The sequence below is a fragment of the Panthera uncia genome (assembly GCF_023721935.1).
Source record: "Panthera uncia isolate 11264 chromosome C1 unlocalized genomic scaffold, Puncia_PCG_1.0 HiC_scaffold_4, whole genome shotgun sequence".
Lineage (NCBI taxonomy): Eukaryota > Metazoa > Chordata > Mammalia > Carnivora > Felidae > Panthera > Panthera uncia.
The window spans coordinates 64,112,094-64,133,124 of NW_026057585.1; the positions used below are offsets into that span (position 1 = coordinate 64,112,094).

The 21,031-nt window shown below is 37.7% G+C and overlaps 1 protein-coding gene across 4 annotated transcripts in view; it reads left to right on the forward strand.

Annotated features, from left to right (window-relative positions):
* EPS15 (epidermal growth factor receptor pathway substrate 15) overlaps nucleotides 1-21,031 on the forward strand; it is a 157,390-nt gene that overhangs the window by 24,917 nt on the left and 111,442 nt on the right. For 3 of the 4 annotated variants that reach the window (XM_049617203.1, XM_049617204.1, XM_049617206.1), the window contains exons 2-4: nucleotides 16,821-16,862; nucleotides 19,922-20,011; nucleotides 20,899-20,946. In XM_049617203.1, coding sequence (XP_049473160.1) covers nucleotides 16,821-16,862; nucleotides 19,922-20,011; nucleotides 20,899-20,946 — 180 coding nt within the window. The remainder of the gene's footprint in view (nucleotides 1-16,820; nucleotides 16,863-19,921; nucleotides 20,012-20,898; nucleotides 20,947-21,031) is intronic. The other variant, XM_049617205.1, reaches the window with a different exon arrangement.

Below are 21,031 nucleotides of genomic sequence, written 5' to 3' on the forward strand. Positions count from 1 at the left end.
AATGCCTTTTTCCTTCCCCAGTTCAGGGAAGTTCTCAGCTATAATTTCTTCAAGTACCCCTTCAGCACCTTTCCCTCTCTCTTCCTCCTCTGGGATACCAATTATGCATATATTATTTCTTTTTAGTGTATCACTTAGTTCTCTAATTTTTCCCTCATACTCCTGGATTTTTTTATCTCTCTTTCTCTCAGCTTCCTCTTTTTCCATAACTTTATCTTCTAGTTCACCTATTCTCTCCTCTGCCTCTTCAATCCGAGCTGTCGTCGTTTCCATTTTGTTTTGCATTTCGTTTAAAGCGCTTTTCAGCTCCTCGTGACTGTTCCTTAGTCCCTTGATCTCTGTAGCAAGAGATTCTCTGCTGTCCTCTATACTGTTTTCAAGCCCAGCGATTAATTTTATGACTGTTATTCTAAATTCACTTTCTGTTATATTATTTAAATCCTTTTTGATCAGTTCATTAGCTGTTGTTATTTCCTGGAGATTCTTCTGAGGGGAATTCTTCCGTTTGGTCATTTTGGATAGTCCCTGGAGTGGTGAGGACCTGCAGGGCACTTCCCCTGTGCTGTGGTGTATAACTGGAGTTGGTGGGCGGGGCCGCAGTCCGACCTGATGTCTGCCCCCAGCCTACCACTGGGGCCACAGTCAGACTTGGTGTGTGCCTTCTCTTCCCCTCCCCTAGGGGCGGGATTCACTGTGGGGTGGCGTGGCCCGTCTGGGCTACTTGCACACTGCCAGGCTTGTGGTGCTTCTCCTTAGGTGATCCACTTCAGGAGGGGCCCTGTGGCAGCGGGAGGGAGTCAGATCCGCTGCCGGAGGTTTGGCTCCGCAGAAGCACAGAGTTGGGTGTTTGCGCAGAGCGAGCAAGTTCCCTGGCAGGAACTGGTTCTCTTTGGGATTTTGGCTGGGGGATGGGCGGGGGAGATGGCGCTGGTGAGCGCCTTTGTTCCCCACCAAACTGAGCTCTGTCGTCCGGGGGCTCAGCAGCTCTCGTTCCCTTTGTCCTCCAGCCTTCCCACTTTCTGAGCAGAGCTGTTAACTTATGACCTCTCAGACGCTAAGTCGTGCTTGCTGTCGGAACACAGTCCGTCAGGCCCCTCCGCTTTTGCCTGCCAGACTCGGGGGCTCTGCTTGGCCGGCGAGCCACCCCTCCGCCCCGGCTCCCTCCCGCCAGTCCGTGGAGCGCGCACCGCCTCGCCGCCCTTCCTACCCTCTTCCGTGGGCCTCTCGTCTGGACTTGGCTCCGGAGACTCCGTTCTGCTAATCCTCTGGCATTTTTCTGGGTTATTTAGGCAGGTGTAGGTGGAATCTAAGTGATCAGCAGGACGCGCGGTGAGCCCAGCGTCCTCCTACGCCGCCATCTTCCCTCCAAGCTGAAAATTCTTTTTAACAAGTTCTTTGCTGTTTTTGAAATAAACAACTAATAAACATGTGAGCATGCATGTTTTCTTAGTTTACTTTAAGAAGCTTATTTAAGAAATGGTGTTTATTCCAAATTATACTTGAGACAAATGAAGTAAGATTATATGGATTTTTTAAAGTTTATTTTATCATTTTTGAAAGAGGGAACCTGAGTGGGGGAGGGGCAGAGAGAGAGAGGGAGAGAGGGAGAATCCCAAGTGGACTCTGCACTGTCAGTGTGAATTGGGGGCTTGAACTCACAAACCTGTAAGATCATGACCTGAGCTGCAATCAGGAGTCTGACACTTAACTGACTGAGCCACCCAAGCACCCCTGTGTGGATTTTTTAAAAATGTTAGGTCTATAGTATGAAAATAATTGAAATAGTAAAGAATAACGTTTTATTCTTCGATCTGTGTTATTCTGAAAACCAGTCAAGAAGTATATAAAGTTTACTTTATTAGCCAGTTTTATCTGTTCTTACATCAGAACCCTTTTACGCAAGTGATAGGAAACGCCAGTTCTTAAATGGAAAGGGAATATGTTAGTTTATGTAGTTGATAGGCCTGGGAGTAGAGCTGTCTTCAGATGTGTTAGGGTCTCAGTGATGTCACTCTTCAGTTTTTCCTTCATATCTTGGCTCCAGTCTCAGACAGGTTTTCCCATGGTAGCACTAAGATGTTTGTAAACCTGCAGGCATGTGGTCTTTGTAACTCCTAGTGCAGTGGAAGAGAGAATCTCTTCTATGATAGTTCCCATGAAAGAACTGAGATTTTGTCTGATTGGATTGACTAAAGTTCACATTTGTTCCCAAAATAGTTGCTGTAGAGAATGGGTTGAAGAGTAGGTTTGTCAGAAAGAATTGAGATTACTGGTTGTTATGTGTTGAATTGTGTCTCTCCTCACTCAAATTCATAGGTTGAAGTCCTAGAATGTGACTTTACCTGGAATTAGAGTCATTATAGATGTAATTAGTTGAGATGAGGTCATACTGGAGTAGGGTGGGCAACTAATCCAATATAACTGATGTCTTCATCAAAAGCAGAAATTTGGGCACAGGCATACACACAGGAAGAATGCCATAAGAAGATTGGAGTTATGTTGCCATAAGCCACAAAACTACCAAAATTAGGGACCTGGAACAGGTCCTTTCCTAGTGCCTTCAGAGGGAGATTGGCACTGCCAACACCTTGATTTTGGACTTCTGGCTTCCAGATGGTCAGTAAATTAATGTTGTCCTTAGCCACTCAGTTTGTGGTACTTTTTTATGGCAGCTCTAGAAAACCAATGTAGTTATCGTGAATTCCAGTCTGTCCTGTTGAGTGACTTTCTCAGCTGCAACCTCAAAGAAAAGGGGGTAGTTGAATTCATCAGGTTTGGGATTTTGCTATGTTGGTGTGACCAAAAGACAAGAGGAGCAAGAGAATTCAAGATATTAGCAAGAATATTATCAAAATGATACACCGTATCTAAACTGAATGAGGAGGAAAGTACAACAAAGAAGGGGTCTGATGGTTTAGAGTCCAAGTGAAAGGGTCCGTGTTATAGAGGCAAAAGATGATAACTTGAAAGAAGAGGTTATGTTTGTAGAACAAGGTACTCAAAGTAATGATTTAGGAGGAAAAGTGTGTGCAGGTAAAGGTAGAAAGGCTGGGAAGGCTATTACCATGGGAGTAAGAGAGTGACTGGGCCATAACATATATGTATAACTGTGTTTTGGAGAGACCATTGGAGTTAAGAGGTCTGGGAAGTAAGAAGCCAGGTTGTTGGATGGGTTAAGTCAATGGTGAAATAATCCATTGATGAGGTTTAGAGTAAAGAGGAAGACAATGAGTCAGGTACCAAAGCCTTACGTGGGGTAGAGAGACCAGGTTAAAAGATACCAGTGTTAAGGAAGAGGAGAGAGTAATTTTGTTGAAAGGTAAGAGGTTCAAAAGAGTAGAGCTTTTTAACTAACTAGAATTTAAGTAAAAACTTAAAAACATAAAATAAAATAGAAAAAAAAGTAGAGCTTTATTTTGTTTTTAAGTTATTTTTTTAAGTTTTTTAATGTACATTTTTATTTTTGAGAGAGAGAGAGAGAGAGACAGAGTGTGAGAGGTGGAGGGGCAGAGAGAGAGGGGGAGACACAGAATCCGAAGCAGGCTCCAGGCTCCAGGTTCTGAGCTGTCAACACAGAGCCTGACACAGGGCTCGAACCCACAAATCGCAAGATCATGACCTGAGCCGAAGTGGGTTTTTAACTTACTGAGCCACCCAGGTGCTCCTGTTTTTAATGTATTTTTTAAATGTTTTATTGATTTTTGAGAGAGAGAGAGAGAGAGAACCAGTGGGGGAGGGGCAGAGAGAGGGAGACACAGAATCCAAACCAGGCTCCAGGCTCTGAGCTGTCAGCACAGAGCTCGACGTGAGGCTCAAACCCACGCACGGACTGTGATATCATGAGCAGAGTTGAAGTCATATGCTTAACTGAGCCACCCGGGTGCCTCTATTTTGTTTTGTTTTTGAAGCAAAAAGTTGAGTAGTATAATGTGGACAAGCTGCAGAAATGATCAAAGAGCATTTTAATCCCATTTCTGGACCCTGAGGTAGGACAGTTATAAAAAATGGACCATTTGAGAGGGAGGTGAGAGATTGAGTTTCATTTAAAAGAGAGGGTTGAAAGTAACATTCAGAGAAAAGATGTGTCTAGCTTTTTCTTTAGGAAAGGACCAAGTATTATTTCATGTCAGGTGGTGAAGGGAACATTCTCAGAAGAGGTTGAGGAAAAAATGTCTTGTTTACCCTTTTCTTTCTCTACTGTAGACAGTAAACTCTCTGAGAGAAGGGACTGTGTATCACTGTGCCTAGCTCAGTCTTTGGTAAGTAGTAGGTTGTCAATAAATTTTGAATAAATGAATTTATACTCCCAGCAGTATTTGGGAATTTACTGCAAGAAGGAATTTCATTAATAATCATTCATTCAACTAATATTTATTGAGTGCTTCTGTAAGTAGGTACCATGCTAGGTATTGGGGATATGATGAACAAGATAGGCATGGGCTTCTGCTGTCATGGAGCTCATCTTATAGTGAGGGCCACCCACACAAAAAAAAAACCACAGACAAAATTAAAACAAGTTGTACTAAGGTCTCTGAAGGAAACAAGCAAAGCTAAGGAAGAAAATAAAAGAGAAGAGGACCTACTTTATGATGATCCAAAAATATCTTAGAGTGGGTAACATTTAAGCTAAGTAAATGAAGATACCAACTATGCTTTTCAGGAAGAGAGAATGATACATGCAAAAGCTGTGAATTAAGACAGAATTTGTACTTTTAGAAGAATTGAAATATCAGAGTGAAGTTAGTGGCCCTAAATTAGGCTGGAGAGGTGAGCAGAGACTGGCAGCAATTCCAAGCCATGGCAAAAAGTTTGGATTTTATTTTTTTGTCAAATAAGAAGCCATTGGGGGGTTTAAACAGGGTAACATTATGTCCTGATTTATATTTTTATATGACCACTGTATACTCTGTATGGAGAGGCAAGAATAAAGGCTGAGAGGGTGGATAAAAGTTTGTTACAGGGGTGCCTGGGTGGCTCAGTCGGTTGAGTGTCCAACTTTGGGTCAGGTCATGATCTCACTGTTCGTGATTGAGCCCCGCATTGGGCTCTCTGCTGTCATTGTGGAGCCTGCTTCGGATCCTCTGTCCCCCTCTCTCTCTGATGCTCCCCCACTCTCTCTCTCAAAAATAAATAAACTTTAAAAAAAAGTTTGTAGTAGTAGTAGTAAAGACAAGATATGGACTGAGATGTGAGAGAGTTGGATGAGTTCAATGTATATCTTGGAATTAGAGTTGATAGGACTTGCTGATGGATTGAAAACAGACAGTGAGGGACAGGTAGACTCAGGTATTTGGCTTGTGCATCTAGATGGTTTGTGCCGGGGATAGGAATGGGTTTTTGGAGAAAAAAAAAATACAAGTCTTTCAGATGTTTGGGAGATACCCAAGTGGCGATGTAAAGTAGATGGTTTATGTAAATTTGGAGTTCAGAGAAGGGGTTTGAACTAAAGATACCCATTTGATAGTCATCAATATAAGTGTGGTATTGATATCGTGGGACTTGATGTGATCATCTGGGTTAGTGTAGAAAAAGGGCCTGAGGTGAGGTTGTGAATGTTCTTGGTAAAAAAAAAAAAAAAAAAAAAAAAAAAAAGTAAAGTGTATACAAATGCAGGAGATAGTTATTTTGTTTCATTTCTTCCTTATTTGAATGTTTATAAATTCATATATTATTCCTCTTAAAGATAATGCTTCTCCCAGTGACTTCTCTTTATTTTGGGGTAACTATACTGGCATGTGTAGGACTTAACTATCTTCTGGTGAGAGACCAAAGCTACTCTTTCTATTCATTGTCACTCTGCCACTTAGATTTTTGGTCAGATTGAACTGGATTTAATAAAACTAGTTCATTATTGGTCTGAGTTGCTGCTACGGTCTGTTTACACCCATTGTTTTTCAGTAGCATACAGGTATGTCATCTTTTGAAATCCTTTTCTCTACTTAAAGTACCTTTTGGTTCTGATCATCTCCAAAGCAAATATATTCTTAGGTCTAGGTTTTCAAAGTTTTCTTTGCAATACTAGTCTTATAGTACTACTGTTATGTTACCAATTTATAATGGTTTGTTATGGGACTAACATGAGATGTTAGCACATTTGCAGAATGGAACACTGAAACTTTTATTATAGTGTAAGCTGTTTTGAGGGCAGGAGCCATGTATGATTTTTGTAACCCCAGACATATAAACCTATTGCTGTATCCCTAGAAGGCATCCAGTACATGTTTGTTAAATTATTAAATGAGTTGTGACTCACAGAGCAGAGGGTTGATACTGTGGATTCTCTAAGGGAACTGCTCAGATGGCTGCTTGTGTCTCTTTGAGCATCTTCTCACTGGCTTTAAAGGTGAGGACTGCTCACATGACTTGCTTTTCTCCACGTCTACTCAGTTTCAGGGTTGTTTTCCTTTCTAAAGTTTCATTTTTATTGACGTTCTCTGGACTCTTCAGACAGCTTCAGATTACTGTTTCCTTTGTCAGTTTGGATTGCTGTTGATCACACCTTTTATTTTTTCATTCTTGTCTTTATCCTGTTTTCCTTTGTATTGTGAAATATACAAGTCTGTTTTAGACATTACAAGTCTGTCAGAAGGTTTTAGTCTCCAAACTTGAAAGCCATTCATACTGAGTAAATAAATGTGTATAAATGCATAGGCTCTTCTGGTTGTATTCATTTGTTACTTTGGCCTTTGGAGTTGCTGTTCCAACATTAAAGAAGTTGGTTGTTGTGATTGTGATGGAATAGTTAAAAGAATGTTAGGGCTAGTTCCCCCTTCTGGTTCCTCCGTTCTCTTGAAAATGAAGTATTAGATGGCTATATTCTAAGTAGCTGAATTTTTGTGTGTTAATATGTTAAAAATACTTGTATGGCAAATTACCCAGAAAATTGTGGCATTATATAACACTTACTTTTTATGTCTACTAGTAATGAGTTGTTACTCATTTTCTTAAATTTTTAGAGAGAGCAAAACAAAAAAGATTTTGGGTGGTTTTTCTGGAAAAATAAAAACTATTCCATTGTCTCCTTTTTGTTATCCAGATTTTTGTATCTGTTTGCCTTTACAGACAGGCTCTCTGTCTGGATTTTCACCTCTCTATTTCACAGTGGTCTTCAACACCACCTTATCATGGGAAGTTGCAAAAAAGTACTACAGAGAGGTCCCATATACCCTTTACCCAGTTGTCCCTAATTGTCATACTTCATATAACTATGGTACAATGGCAAAACTAGGAAATTGACCGTGGCACAATTCACAGGCCTTATTAAATGTCATTGGTTATATAGTTTTTTTTTATTATTTAAAAAAAAAATTAACGTTTATTATTGAGAGACAGAGACAGAACATGAGCATGGGAGGGGGTTAGAGAGGGGGAAATACAGAATCTGAAGCAGGTTCCAGGCTTTGAGCTGTCAGCACAGAGCCTGATGTGCGGCTTGAACCCATAAACCACGAGATCATGACCTGAGCCCAAGTTGGACGCTTTACTGACTGAGCCACCCAGGTGCCCTGGTTTTATAGATATTTTTGTGCATGTTTGTATGTATGTAGTTCTATGTATATGCAGTTTTTTTAAAAATATGAAATTTATTGTCAAATTGGTTTCCATACAACACCCAGTGCTCATTCCAACAGGTGCCCTCCTCAATACCCATCACCCACCCACCCCTCCCTCCCACTCCCCATCCACGCTCAGTTTGTTCTCAGTTTGTAAGAGTCTCTTATGTTTTGGCTCCCTCCCTCTCTAACCGTTTTTTTTTTTTTTTTTTTTTTCCTTCCTTTCCCCCATGGTCTTCTGTTAAGTTTCTCAGGATCCGCATAAGAGTGAAAACATATGGCATCTGTCTTTCACTTAGCATAACACTCTCCAGTTCCATCCACGTTGCTACAAAAGGCCATATTTCATTCTTTCTCATTGCCACGTAGTATTCCATTGTGTATATAAACCACGATTTCTTTATCCATTCATCAGTTGATGGACTATGCATATGCAGTTTTACCATGTGTGGATTCATGTAGCTAACAGTAAGTAATTAAGATAAAGAACTGTTCCATCACAAAGGTTTTTATGTTACTCCTTTATGTTCATACCCATTCCCCTCTTCATTTTATTAATTTATTCACTGGTTATTCTTTATTGTATGACCTTGTGATTAATGGAAAAAAGATAAAAATTATGTTTTAGAGATCCTTTCTCTGTTTTTACCTTTTTTCCCCACATTGTACTATAACCATTTATAATAAGCCTAACACTATTTAAAGTTTCAGTTCATTTTGTGTATTATAGAATCAGTCTCTCAAAAGTCCTATGATGTAGCATCTACCTCCCATATAACCCCCCAGAGATGAAACTAAAAATTCCATATGAAGCAATTCTTGACATTTATTTACTAACCTATGGATTTCCCTAGTAATCAGGTCCTCCTCCTCCTCCTCTTCCTCCTCCTCCTCCTCTTCCTCCTCCTCCTCCTCCTCCTCCTCCTCTTCCTCCTCCTCCTCCTCCTCCTCCTTCTTCCTTCTTCCTTCTTCTTTTACTACCTGGTATACTTTGGTGTTAGATTATCTATATGTTAACTTTTGCAAAATTATTTTGAGTAAGAAATAACCAAAAACATCAGTAGCTTACAATGGCAAAAGTTTAATTATTGCTCATGTTATAGGTTCTCCTAGTAATCATCTATGGTTCTATACTACGATTCTTTTTCATTTTAGGATCCAGAGTGAAAGAGCACCCCCTATTTGTGACATACGGTTCTCTTGGTAGAGAGAAAAGAGCAAGAGTTGGTGAAAACACACAATAGTTCTTAAGGCTTCTAACTTGGAACTGGAAGTTTCTCCTATTTCACTGGCCAAAGTAAGTCAAATGGCCAAGCCAGCAGTAGGGCTGTTCTTGCCATGGAGAGGCACTACAAGTCACACGGCAGCAGGCAGGGATGTTAATACTTTTATAAGAGGAGAATAAATGATTGAGAATTATAATGCAACCTGCCTTAGGATAGTATAGTATGCTATACTTTTGTAATAATTTTTTTCTTACTAAAGTTTACTATACTTTAAATGATTTTTTTCTTAATAAAAATAGATCTTTTTTTTTCTTTGTTGCATTAGTTAAGGGTGTTGGTTCAAGCCAAAATCATAGTGCTTAAACAAGAGAGTTTATCTTCCTCAAGTAACTGTCCAGGTAGAGTAAATGGTATAGGGCTGATACGGCATCTTCATGATAGTGTCAGGGATCTACGCCCTTTTTCTCTTATCATTCTTTTATTCTCAGCCATGTTTTCCATCTCAGTCTGGACCGCTGTTCCATGTTCTGCTACCATATCTTCATTCTGGCCAGCTAGAAGAAGGACTAGGAGGTAGAAAGCATTCTCCTCCCCTGTAGGTATATAACCTGGAGTTGGACACATTATTTACATCCTCATTCCATTGGGAGAATTGGGATTGTAAGAGAGGCTGGGAAATGTAGCTTTCGCTAGGTGTCCATATGTCCAGGTAAAGCTTAGGGATGCTGTGAGACTATAGATGCTGGAGAGGATGTGGTGAAACGGGAACCCTCTTGCACTGTTGGTGGGAATGCAAATTGGTGTAGCCACTCTGGAAAACAGAGTGGAGGTTCCTCAAAAAATTAAAAATAGACCTACCCTATGACCCTGCAATAGCACTGCTAGGAATTTACCCAAGGGATACAGGAGTACTGATGCATAGGGGCACTTGTACCCCAATGTGTATAACAACACTCTGAACAATAGCCAAATTATGGAAAGAGCCTAAATGTCCATCAACTGATGAATGGATAAAGAAATTGTGGTTTATATACACAATGGAGTACTACGTGGCAATGAGAAAGAATGAAATATGGCCCTTTGTAGCAATGTGGATGGAACTGGAGAGTGTGATGCTAAGTGAAATAAGCCATACAGAGAAAGACAGATACCATATGTGTTCACTCTTATGTGGATCGTGAGAAACTTAACAGAAACCCATGGGGGAAGGGAAGGAAAAAAGAAAAAAAGAGGTTAGAGTGGGAGAGAGCCAAAGCATAAGAGACTCTTAAAACCTGAGAACAAACTGAGGGTTGATGGGGGGTGGGAGGGAGGGGAGGGTGGGTGATGGGTATTGAGGAGGGCACCTTTTGGGATGAGCACTGGGTATTGTATGGAAACCAATTTGATAATAAATTTCATATATTGAAAAAAAAAAAGCTTAGGGATGCTGTTACTAAAGAAAGAAGAGAAGAAAGGATATTAGGAAACAAGTAATCATCTCTTTTTATTTCAATTAATTTAATTCATATAAGACCGATGAAAAATAGACATTATTAGCACTTTATAGATAAGCAGACAGGCTTTTTAAAAAGGTGAAGTAAATTGTTCAAGATCATCTAAAAAGTAATGGAATGGCCTTTGAATCTAGGCCCATCTGATACCAAAACTTGAGTATTTTTTTACAAAACTGTATTTACTTTCTAACATCTATTATAAGCACTTAACATTTTTTCAGAGTAGTAATAAATAGCTACTGACTCTTGAGAAGGAATTCTTACATTTATGAATATTTTACTTTGTGGCAACTGATAAGAGTTTATTATATAGCTAATTAATAAATAATTGCTTTTAAATAATGTTAGCATTTTAAAAGATCAGATTTTTGTCTTGACAACTGTAGTTTGAAAGTTTTCCTTTAGAAATTAATTTAGATGCTAAAAATTCATATGCATTTTTTTTTTTAATTTTAGAGAGAGAAAGCATGAGTGGGGGAGGGGGATACAGGGAGAGAATCTCAAATAGGCTCCATGCTCAGCACGGTTCAGTCCCATGTGTGGGGTTCAGTCCCATGACCCTGGGATCATGACCTCAGCCCAAATCAAGAGTCAGATGCTCAAACCACCTGAGCCACCCAGGCACCCCCCATATGCAATTTTGAATACTGATTTCAGAATTTTGGAGTTTTATGTTTTTCCTCAAATTGAAAATGGCTTTTTTGTTTTACTTATAAAAGTAGGATGTGCTTATTATAAAAAATGTTTTCAGAGAATACATAGTAGTACAAAGATGAATGTAAAAATAATTTATGATCCCATTTTTCAGAGATAATGACTATTACCATTTTTTTAATTTTTTAATTTATTTTTTAATGTTTATTTATTTTTGAGACAGAGACAGAGCATGAACGGGGGAGGGTCAGAGAGGGAGGGAGACACAGAAATTGAAGCAGGCTCCAGGCTCTGAGCCATCAGCACAGAGCCCGACGCGGGGCTCGAACTCACGGAACGTGAGAACATTGGCCTGAGCTGAAGTCGGAGACTGAGCCACCCAGGCGTCCCATCACTATTACCATTTTAGCTCTGCCTTTCAAATTTTTTTCTGTCTGCATTCATTGTGTGTGTTGTGTATGTGTGAATTCTTTTTGATCTAAGATGATCATATTTCAACAAAAATTTTTTTTTTACTGAGACATAACAAAAATGCTCATTGGTCTTCTTGCTTGATGAATGAATTGGCAATTTGGATGGCTTTTTCCATTCTCATTTAGCTGTATCGTATTAGTATACTAATCAGCACAGGGTGTACTTTAGAACACTTTAGTGAGCTAATGCCTTCTCAGATGTGTTTATGTAGTAACCAATGTGATGTCTGTAACATGATGATTAATAAGGTATAGTTTGGAGCTCAGAATTTCTGTATATGAGATTTTTTTTTCTGGGTACTAAAAATTCAACTGAACTATCTTTAAAAATTAACTCTTCATTATTGATGGAATGTATTTCATTTGCTTCCTCTGGAAAAGTATTTTTACTCTTGTCTTTTTACTTTTTACTCTTGTAAGTAGGGTGAGTATACCATTTTTCATTCAACCTGGACATTTTTGAGAATGAAAGGGACATTTATAAATATTTAGAATTCTGTAAGTTTTTTGAAATACTTAATTTTTTTTTGGCCATCAAAATGATTTCATTACATTGGTAGATTAGTAAAGGAGTTCTAGTCAGAGACAATTTTCAAAAACAAAATGTACTAAAGTACATTTGTTCTTTGTTATAACAAAATTAAGGTTTTACATTGTCAGAATATTAAAAAACACAAATAGAATTTTTTTTTGGTATTTTTTAAATCATTTCTTAGCCGTAAGTGTCTCTAATATTATGTCACTAATACTTTCTGAAGAATGTAATTATTTTCTAGTGCAGTTTAACTAGTTTAAATTTATTCATAAAATTGTCTGCTGTAGTTAATCTTCACAGTTTATTCTCTGTAACCAGTAATATTAATTGCTAATGTACTCTATTTGTTGTGATGTACCTGGTTAGTTCAGGGAAAAAAATTACTAAATGAAGTATATTCTTAATTCTCATTTTTTTCTTATTGAAAATTATGAATTTGTTAGCCCCAATATTTTTACAGGAGGTGTTACAGGCCTCTATTAAGGTACTCTCTTTGACAAATATTTTTATAAGACAAATCTTGTCATAGAAGTTGTCCCTCTTTATGATTATTTTATGTTTCACTAAATTTAGTGCAAAATTGTAGGCTTTCTATAATTTCATTTTATTCCAGTACAGACTATAAATGTATCCAGTTAAAAATAGCAGGAATCTTTTGATGGAACTCCTATAATTCATTACAAAGTATAATTATAGAATTTCAGAATTAAATCTTACATACTCTTTGAACCCTCATCATTTAATTTGTTTAGTTCTTGCCTTGTTTTTGAGGAGTATGTTTCAGTGTCTTGGCAGATTTGGTTTATAATAATTGGTATTTGCTAAAAGCTTCAAAAGCTGAAGTGTTTTTGGAACTTTATTCATTGAACTTCAACTTTTGATTAAAGATTCTCAATTGATTTTGAGCAATGTACAACCAATTTCTAGAGGACTTGTTTTCAAAAAGATTCAGTACTGAGACACTTAGGTTGCATTTATGAAGTCAGTTTTCCAATGATTCCAGTCTTTAAAATCAGATGACAGGTTGCAAGGAGAGTGTACATAAGTTTTTTTTGTTTTTTTGTGTCTAATACCATTTTTATCCTTAAAATTTTAACTGTGGATACATGAAAACATTTGTAAATTTGGACAGTTGTAGCTAACTCATTAACAGTGATGTCACTAGAGCTCCATGATAAATAGCAGTAGCTTCAAAAATTTTATGCAAATTACCTATCTATCCATTTTTCAGAGAAATGAAAACTGAGTATTTAATTTTGTATTAAACATAGAATTTCTGGGGCGCCTGGGTGGCGCAGTCGGTTAAGCGTCCGACTTCAGCCAGGTCACGATCTCGCGGTCCGTGAGTTCGAGCCCCACGTCAGGCTCTGGGCTGATGGCTCGGAGCCTGGAGCCTGTTTCCGATTCTGTGTCTCCCTCTCTCTCTGCCCCTCCCCCGTTCATGCTCTGTCTCTCTCTGTCCCAAAACTAAATAAAAAACGTTGAAAAAAAAAATTAAAAAAAAAAAAACATAGAATTTCTTCTTTTTAGTTCATTGTTTCTGAAAGGGCTTCTTGGATAATAAAAAACAATTGCCAAACAACAAAATAAGTAGTTCTAGAGTTATATACCATACAGTAAATAATAAAATTCAGACTATTGTTGACTCCTTGCATATACTTCATTTGTCCATAGCCTGTACTTTCCCACTGACTTAGCCAGCTGGTGGGTGGCCTGGGGCATGTTGCAGGTCTTTGTACGTGTCACTGCAGTGACTGGCATACCAAATAGCCATCAGGAGTACCAGTGTCAAATACTACCATTATCCCACAAGGGTGTAAGGAGTTAGCAACCTCTAAGGTTGCTTGTGTCTGAGGATACTTTTCAGTGAGTCTTCTGCATGCTGTTTCTTGAAAAGAAGATGGTAGTGATACTGTATCTGCGAAGAATTGGGAAAAGAAAGATGGAATTATCACTAGTCCTCTTACAGATTTCATCATTTGAAGAAGTGGATAAAGCACTTACCCTCTACTAGTTAGTTGATAGCTTGGCCAGAAGTTAGATGTATACAGTAGAGGTGTACTAAATCCATCTTGGTTTATTTTTTTGTTTGTTTTTATTTTTTTTTTAAGTTTATTTATTTTGACAGAAACAGAGATAGCACGAGTCGGGGAGGGACAGAGAGAGAGGGAGAGAGAGAGAATCCCAACCAGTCTTTGCACTGTGAGCATGGAGCCTGATGCGGGGCTCAAACTCACAAACTGCAAGATCATAACCTGAGCTGCAGTTGGAGGCTTAACTGACTGAGCCACCCAGGTGCCCCTCATCTTGTTTTATTTTAATACTGCCACTAATAATAATAGTTCATTTAAGAAAATGCAAAATCTGAGACAAATGGTAAACTGGATGGGATGCTGGGACAACAGATTGTAAATCAAGACTGTCCTGAGCAAACCAGGACATATGGAAAGGAGCATGATACTGTGAAAGAGCATGGAGCTTCGAGTGAGATAGACCTGTGTTTAAGTCTGGGCTCTGCCGTTTAAAACCTTGGACAAGTTGGGGCGCCTGGATTGCTCAGTTGGTTAAGCGTCCAACTCTCTCTCTCTCTTTTTTTTTTTTTTTAATGTTTATTTTTGAGAGAGAGAGACAGAGCACGAGCAGGGGAGGGGCACAGAGAGAGGGAGACACAGAATCTGAATTAGGCTCCAGGCTCCAAGCTGTCAGCACAGAGCCCTACACAGGGCTCGAACTCATGAGTTGTGAGATCATGACCTAAGCCGAAGTGGATGCTTAACAAACTAAGCCACCCAGGCACCCCAGTATCCCACTCTTGATCTCAGCTCAGGTCTTGATCTCAGGGTGGTGAGTTCAAGCCCCACCTTGGACTCCACATTGGGCATGTGAGGCCTACTTAAAAAAAGTAAATAAAAGCTTGGACAAATAATCTTTCTGAGACTAGGTATATTAGGGTTCTCCAGAGAAACAGGACCAACAGGATAGACACACACACATTCACATACACTGAATGATTGACTAATTTTATGGAATTGGCTTATGCAATTGTGGATGCTGGCAAGTCCTAAATCTGTAGGGCAGGCCAGCAGGGGAGAGTTGATGTTGCTGCTGAATCTAATGGCTTTCTGGAGACAATACCTTCTTCTTCAGGAGGCTTCGGTCTTTTTTCTTAAGACCTTCAACTGATTGGATGAGGCCCACCCACATTACTATACTCAAAGTGTACTGATATAAATATTAATCACATTAAAAAATACCTTTACAGTAACATCTAGAAGAGTGTTTGACCAAACAACTGGACTAGCCTAGCCAAATTGACACATACAATTAACCTTCATACTAGGTTTCCTCACGTGCAAACTTGAATGATACTATGTGGCTCACACTAGATTTCCTTATTTGCAAACTGGAATGATACTATGTGGCTCACAAGGATTATTAGCATAATGTGTTCTCAAAGTAGGCATTCAGTGAATGTTGATTTCTTAATCCAATTTTCATACCCATTAAGGCTATAGCCCCAACCTTGATGCTTGAAGATTTTTTTGTGTGTTTATTTTCGTATTTCTAGCTAGACTTCTCTTGCCCCCTCATCTACTTAATAAGTCCTGAAAATCTATCTTACAAATGTTTATTCAGACCATATTCTTCTTTTCTGCCATTTCTAGTGTTCAGGTCCTCTGCTGGGCTCATTAAAATTATTTCCTAAGTAGCCTTCTACTTTCCATCCTATTTTCCCCTCTTCACAAATTATCACCTGGACCTAATGCTATGTTAATAACTCTTGAATCTGTTCCCTTTTCCCATTCTCATTTTCTTTACTTTTACCATGGCATATGAATCCTTTCTTAAGTTATCTTCTACAAAACTTCAAAATCTTACTTCCAATTCCTGTCACCATTCAGAACTCCTTACTGTTCTTTTCAAATGTAACTGAGCTTTCTGTTGATTGTATGCCCTTACCTCTGTGTAGAATCACCTTCTCACCTTCCCCCCCATTCTTCAAATTCCTGCACTGATGTCACTTCCATGAAGCCTTCTTGGATTCCCTTCCTGGTTCCAGAACACTCTTACCCAATCATGTACAGGTGAACTTGAGCCTTCAGACACTGATACTCCTAAGCTGCCTTTGAAATGAGAATAGGAAATCTGTTCATCAGCAGACCAGGGAACCCTTTGAACTGTGGTATGAATCGAACAGCACTCCTTGCCTACAAGCATTTCAGGTCTGATGATGTAAACATCATCTTTTTGTATATCTGTTTCTGTATTCATTTGATTGTTTTATTGAAGTGGTACTTGAGTTGTATTCATAGGGACCTTGGACACTTGAGTGGAGGGTGAATGCCAAAGGTTTGAGCCTTTCAACTGTCTTTAACCAAAGTATTTCACCCCTAATTTGTTATATTTTGGGTTTCTGGGTAAAATTTTGCATGAGAAAAAGGAGTTTTTATGTCAAAAATAATTTTAAAATTGTTTTATTTTTTTGTCTACTTGATTCCTTTTTTTTTTTTTTTCTTTTTGAAGTTTATTTGTTTTGGGAGGGGGTAGAGAGAGGGAGAGAGAGAGATTCCCAAGCAGGCTTCTCACTGTAAGCATAGAGCCCACAAACTGTGAGATCATGGCCAGAGCCAAACTCAGATGCTTAACTGACTGAACTACCCAGGCACCTTTCTACTTGACTCTACTTGATTCTTAGTAATCTATAGGGCTGCCTTTATTCATTTTCCCTCCCCGCCAAGAGAAACTAAAACAAACTTTTTGAAATGAAGGATATTTTAATCTTATTCATTTTATGTCTCAAATATCTGTTAAATGAATGCAAATATAATAGTATAAATTATTGAATAACATTTATTTATTTATTATTTATTTATTTATTTTAGTTATCAAGTGGGAATCCTGTGTATGAAAAGTACTACAGACAGGTAAGATTTCTGTTTCTTTGTTTTTCTAGATTGAACATAAAAGGTAAGCTCAGTTATTGATTGTATGTTTGCAGATTACCAGCCAACAAGAACACATTTGACATGTCTTGTTTTCAATTTCTTGTGCTTTAGCCTTCTGCTTTGAGTGCTTAATGATTTTGAGAAGCTATCAGAAAAATGAACAAAAGAGATAATTAACTTACCTATCTCAAATATCATTCTATCCACATAACATATAACGTTAGCTATATATTATAAAATCCATAAAACATTAGACATATTCATCCAGATATAAATACACAAATTAATTATAAGCCAAATAGAAATGACTTTTATGTTGTTTTTAAGATTCACTTAACTTTAATTTTCACAAAGTTAAAACTATGACTCTCATACAAATATAAAACGAACATATGTCAAGGATTTTATTTACCTCAATTACTGGGAGAACCAGTAAGATATAAAAACGAGAATATGAACTGTAGAGATTTATATTCTCCACAATACAAAATTCATTTATTGTTATGTTAAGGAATCATTGCATTGCTATCAGTTTTCTATAATTTAACTTCTATTCCTGCATAGTGTAAAAGAGGCTAGTAAATAGAAAGTAAATCAGGGGTACATACACTGGATAACCTCTTGAGGGTATAGACAATCTCATTTGCCCATTTCCAATATTAGATCACTTTTCCTAACAATCTCCTCACCTGATTATGATCAGAAAAGGCTACAATTTGACCTATTTACATAATTACAACAAGTTGATTAACCATCATTATAAGTCTCCTTGGGTGTGACTTGCAAATATGCAGCCATACATTCACTATTGAACATCTTCTGAGCCTGGAGAATTAATTTCTGCTTGAAATTTTGGATTGTAGTTTTTAAAGCCTTTGCTATTTCTCCTCTATCTTGAGACTAGGATCCAAACCCTAGAAATTCTTTCCCTCATATTTCATCTATAGTAAATATGAATTTGAATGAATTTATCTCATCTTTTTTTTTTAAGTTTATTTATTTTGAGAGAGAGAGAGCAAGTAGGGGAGGGACAGACAGAGCAGGAGAAAGAGAATCCCAACCAGACTCCATGCTATCAGAGTGGAGCCCAATGCGAGGCTCAAACTCACAAACCGTGAGATCATGACTTGAGCCGAAACCAAGAGTCAGATGCTTAACTGACTGAGCCACCCAGGCACCCCTGAATTTATCTCATCTTAAGGTTTCCCCTATCTGCTAAGGCTCCTAGCCTGCTAAGTGACCTTGCTTTACCTCTGAGACTGGGGCCTTATAAACCAGGTTGCAGGCCAGTTTTCTTGGGAGGGCTTTCTAGACTTTGGCTCTACATAAAGTCTGTCCTTATTCCATGATAGTGGCTTATTCTTTCTGAATAAAAGAGAATTATTCTCAAATAGGCCTTATTTTGTGCAATTGATTTACTGATTGATTTCCACATATCATTAGAAAATAGAATATTAAAAATAATACCAAGTTTCCCAAATTAATAACCATAATTAAATATTTGTCAACAGTTTATTCAGTCATGTGTAATTAATTCTTCTTTCCCTGCATCTTAGGTCAGGAGTCTATTTTCATGAAATATATCTACTTCTGGACTGCATGGTCCTGCAAAATTATGACTTAGTCCATCCAGCAGTACATTCTGAGAATTAGTCTAAATGATGTCAGCTCAGAAGTCTTTATCCCAAAGTCTATATTTTGAAGTGTTAATAATTCAGAGTATGTGGGATAGTTTTTTTCTATGAGGCCCTGAGACTGTCTTTGTCTTTGGTGAAGACAAAGATTCTAGCCTGTAGCTTATGGCAGAGCCTTTGGGTAAGCATCAGAATACAACATAAACTTCTGTAGATGACAGAGACTGAATGGCTGTGTTTAATTTATTATAGTAACCAAATGAATGGAAGATAGTAAAATTGGAATATGATACATAAATATTTCATAAGAGTTTGGTCAGTGTTTCCTCTGACAGCCTCTCTATTTAGGCCATGCTGGGGATAGATGTTTCCTTCCACCACCCCCAACCCTGGTTAGGGAGTAGGCAAAGAAGAAGGAGTTCTGGAGAATTTTAGAAGCAGGTTTCTCAACCCTTTTTATACTTCCTTGTTAACCCAAATTTGGATTGGGCAATTCTTTCTTTTTTGCTGAGTGCCTTGTTTATCCCGTGTTCCAGCACTTGAAAGAAAGGATTTTTTTTTGCCTTTTGCTAGGATTGGCCTGTCTGGAATGTTTTGTATGTGTTTACAACAAACTTAATCTTTTAACTAAACTGGAAAAACAGCTCACAAATATCCTTGTATCATGTTACCTTTCCCATGACTTTTTAAACATTTACTTTTTGTTTTTACAAACAGAATTTTACTTTAGGAAATCTTAACAGAAATGAGAGTCATTTTTTTGAACTTTTTTTCTGTTCTTGACGTTATTCTGTTTAAAAGGAAAGTCCCCATCAATTAAAATGACGTGTTTTCCTTAATGTGCTTTAGGAACTTAATAATTTTTAAAATATTTCTTTAAGTTTGTTATGGAATCACTGCTGGTCTTAGAGCTGATACTGCTTTGATTTTTTTTAAGTGTTGCAGTTTCTAAGAGTAAGTATGAAAGCAGAAGTTAGTGATTTAAAGATGTTTGAAAAAATAGATAACATATATAGCTATTCCCATTTGTCAAAAGACCTCTCAAGGAAATGCTGCCCTTTCCTCCCTATTTATTAGAATTTAAATGGTAACTATAGAAGACTTGGAGTCAGAAGTTATATGTTAATGTTATGACTCCACTAATTTTGCTGTGCTTCCTCTGAGCTTCAGTTTTCTCATTTGTATAACAGGAACAATAAAAACCTTTCTGTAAATTGCCAGTGCTATCGAGATGTGTCGATTCTACTCATGTGGCTCTCCATGTATTTCTTGGCTTTTGTTAGTCAAAGGATTCCTGTTCCCTTTTTGAAAAAAACAGTTCCCAAGTCCCAGGGACAAAGGCAGGTAAATAATGATAATTTTGTCTTTGTGGTTGTCATCAGCTTATGGTTTGTATCTTTTCAGGTTGATACAGGCAATACTGGAAGGGTATTGGCTTCTGATGCTGCTGTTTTCCTGAAAAGATCAGGGCTTCCAGATTTGATACTTGGAAAGGTAGTATTTGTTCATTTTAACTAAATTATAATGACTATTTAGTAGTATAAATAAATTGGATGCAAATTTAGATACCATTGAGAAGCTTAGAAGTTAGAATTGAATCATTGAAGCAGTTACAGTAATGCAACGCAGGGAATTTGTGGTGCAGTGATTTACCCTTTTGAAAAGTAAGGTGTTTTTCAGATATTTAGAAAACCAATTACTTTTTAGTAGGATGAAATGAGGAAGTAATAGTACATTTGGGTATTGTGGGGAGAAACAGTACAGACTGGGAACCTTGCCACCCACTCAGAGAGTTGGCTCTATCCCTACTTCCTCTATTATAACTGTTTCTAACTGTGTTTAATATGTGGTAAATAGAGTTGGTGATGAGAGGCTTAGAAAAGAGCACAAAGAGATGGAAAGTCCTCTCCTGGCTAGATCTCCTGGTGTATCCTTATACATGATATTGTTAAGTATTCAAAGCCCTAAAAAATAACTATTTTTAATAATTTAATTATTCACAAATAAACATGAACTATTTCAACTTGCCCATAAGGAAGAATATCATCTTAATATGGATCTAAAATAAAGGTAGTATGTTCTAGTAGAAGGAGCATCAGATTTGGAGTTAGAACCTGGGTTAATGAAAAAGTCATTGGATTTGGAGGTTAGAACCTGGATTTCAGTTCTTTCCCTGATCCCCTGAATGTTCTTCAGTAAGTATCTCACTGGGCCTTCGTATCTTTGTGTAGAGTTGAGCTAAATGACCTTTAAGGTTTCTTTCCACTTTTATTTCTGTGATTCTTAAATCTGATGACCAAACAGCATGAAGTTGTAAATTTATCTTTAAGATGATTTTTGTTTAAAATAGATTGATTTTTTTTTTTTTTTCTGAATTTCAGATTTGGGATTTAGCTGACACAAATGGCAAAGGAATTCTGAACAAACAAGTAAGATTCAGAGATTCATATGAAAAAATTTTTGAGTGCTTCAAAATAAAAACTAAACAGGATTTTTTTCTAATTTTCAACTAGG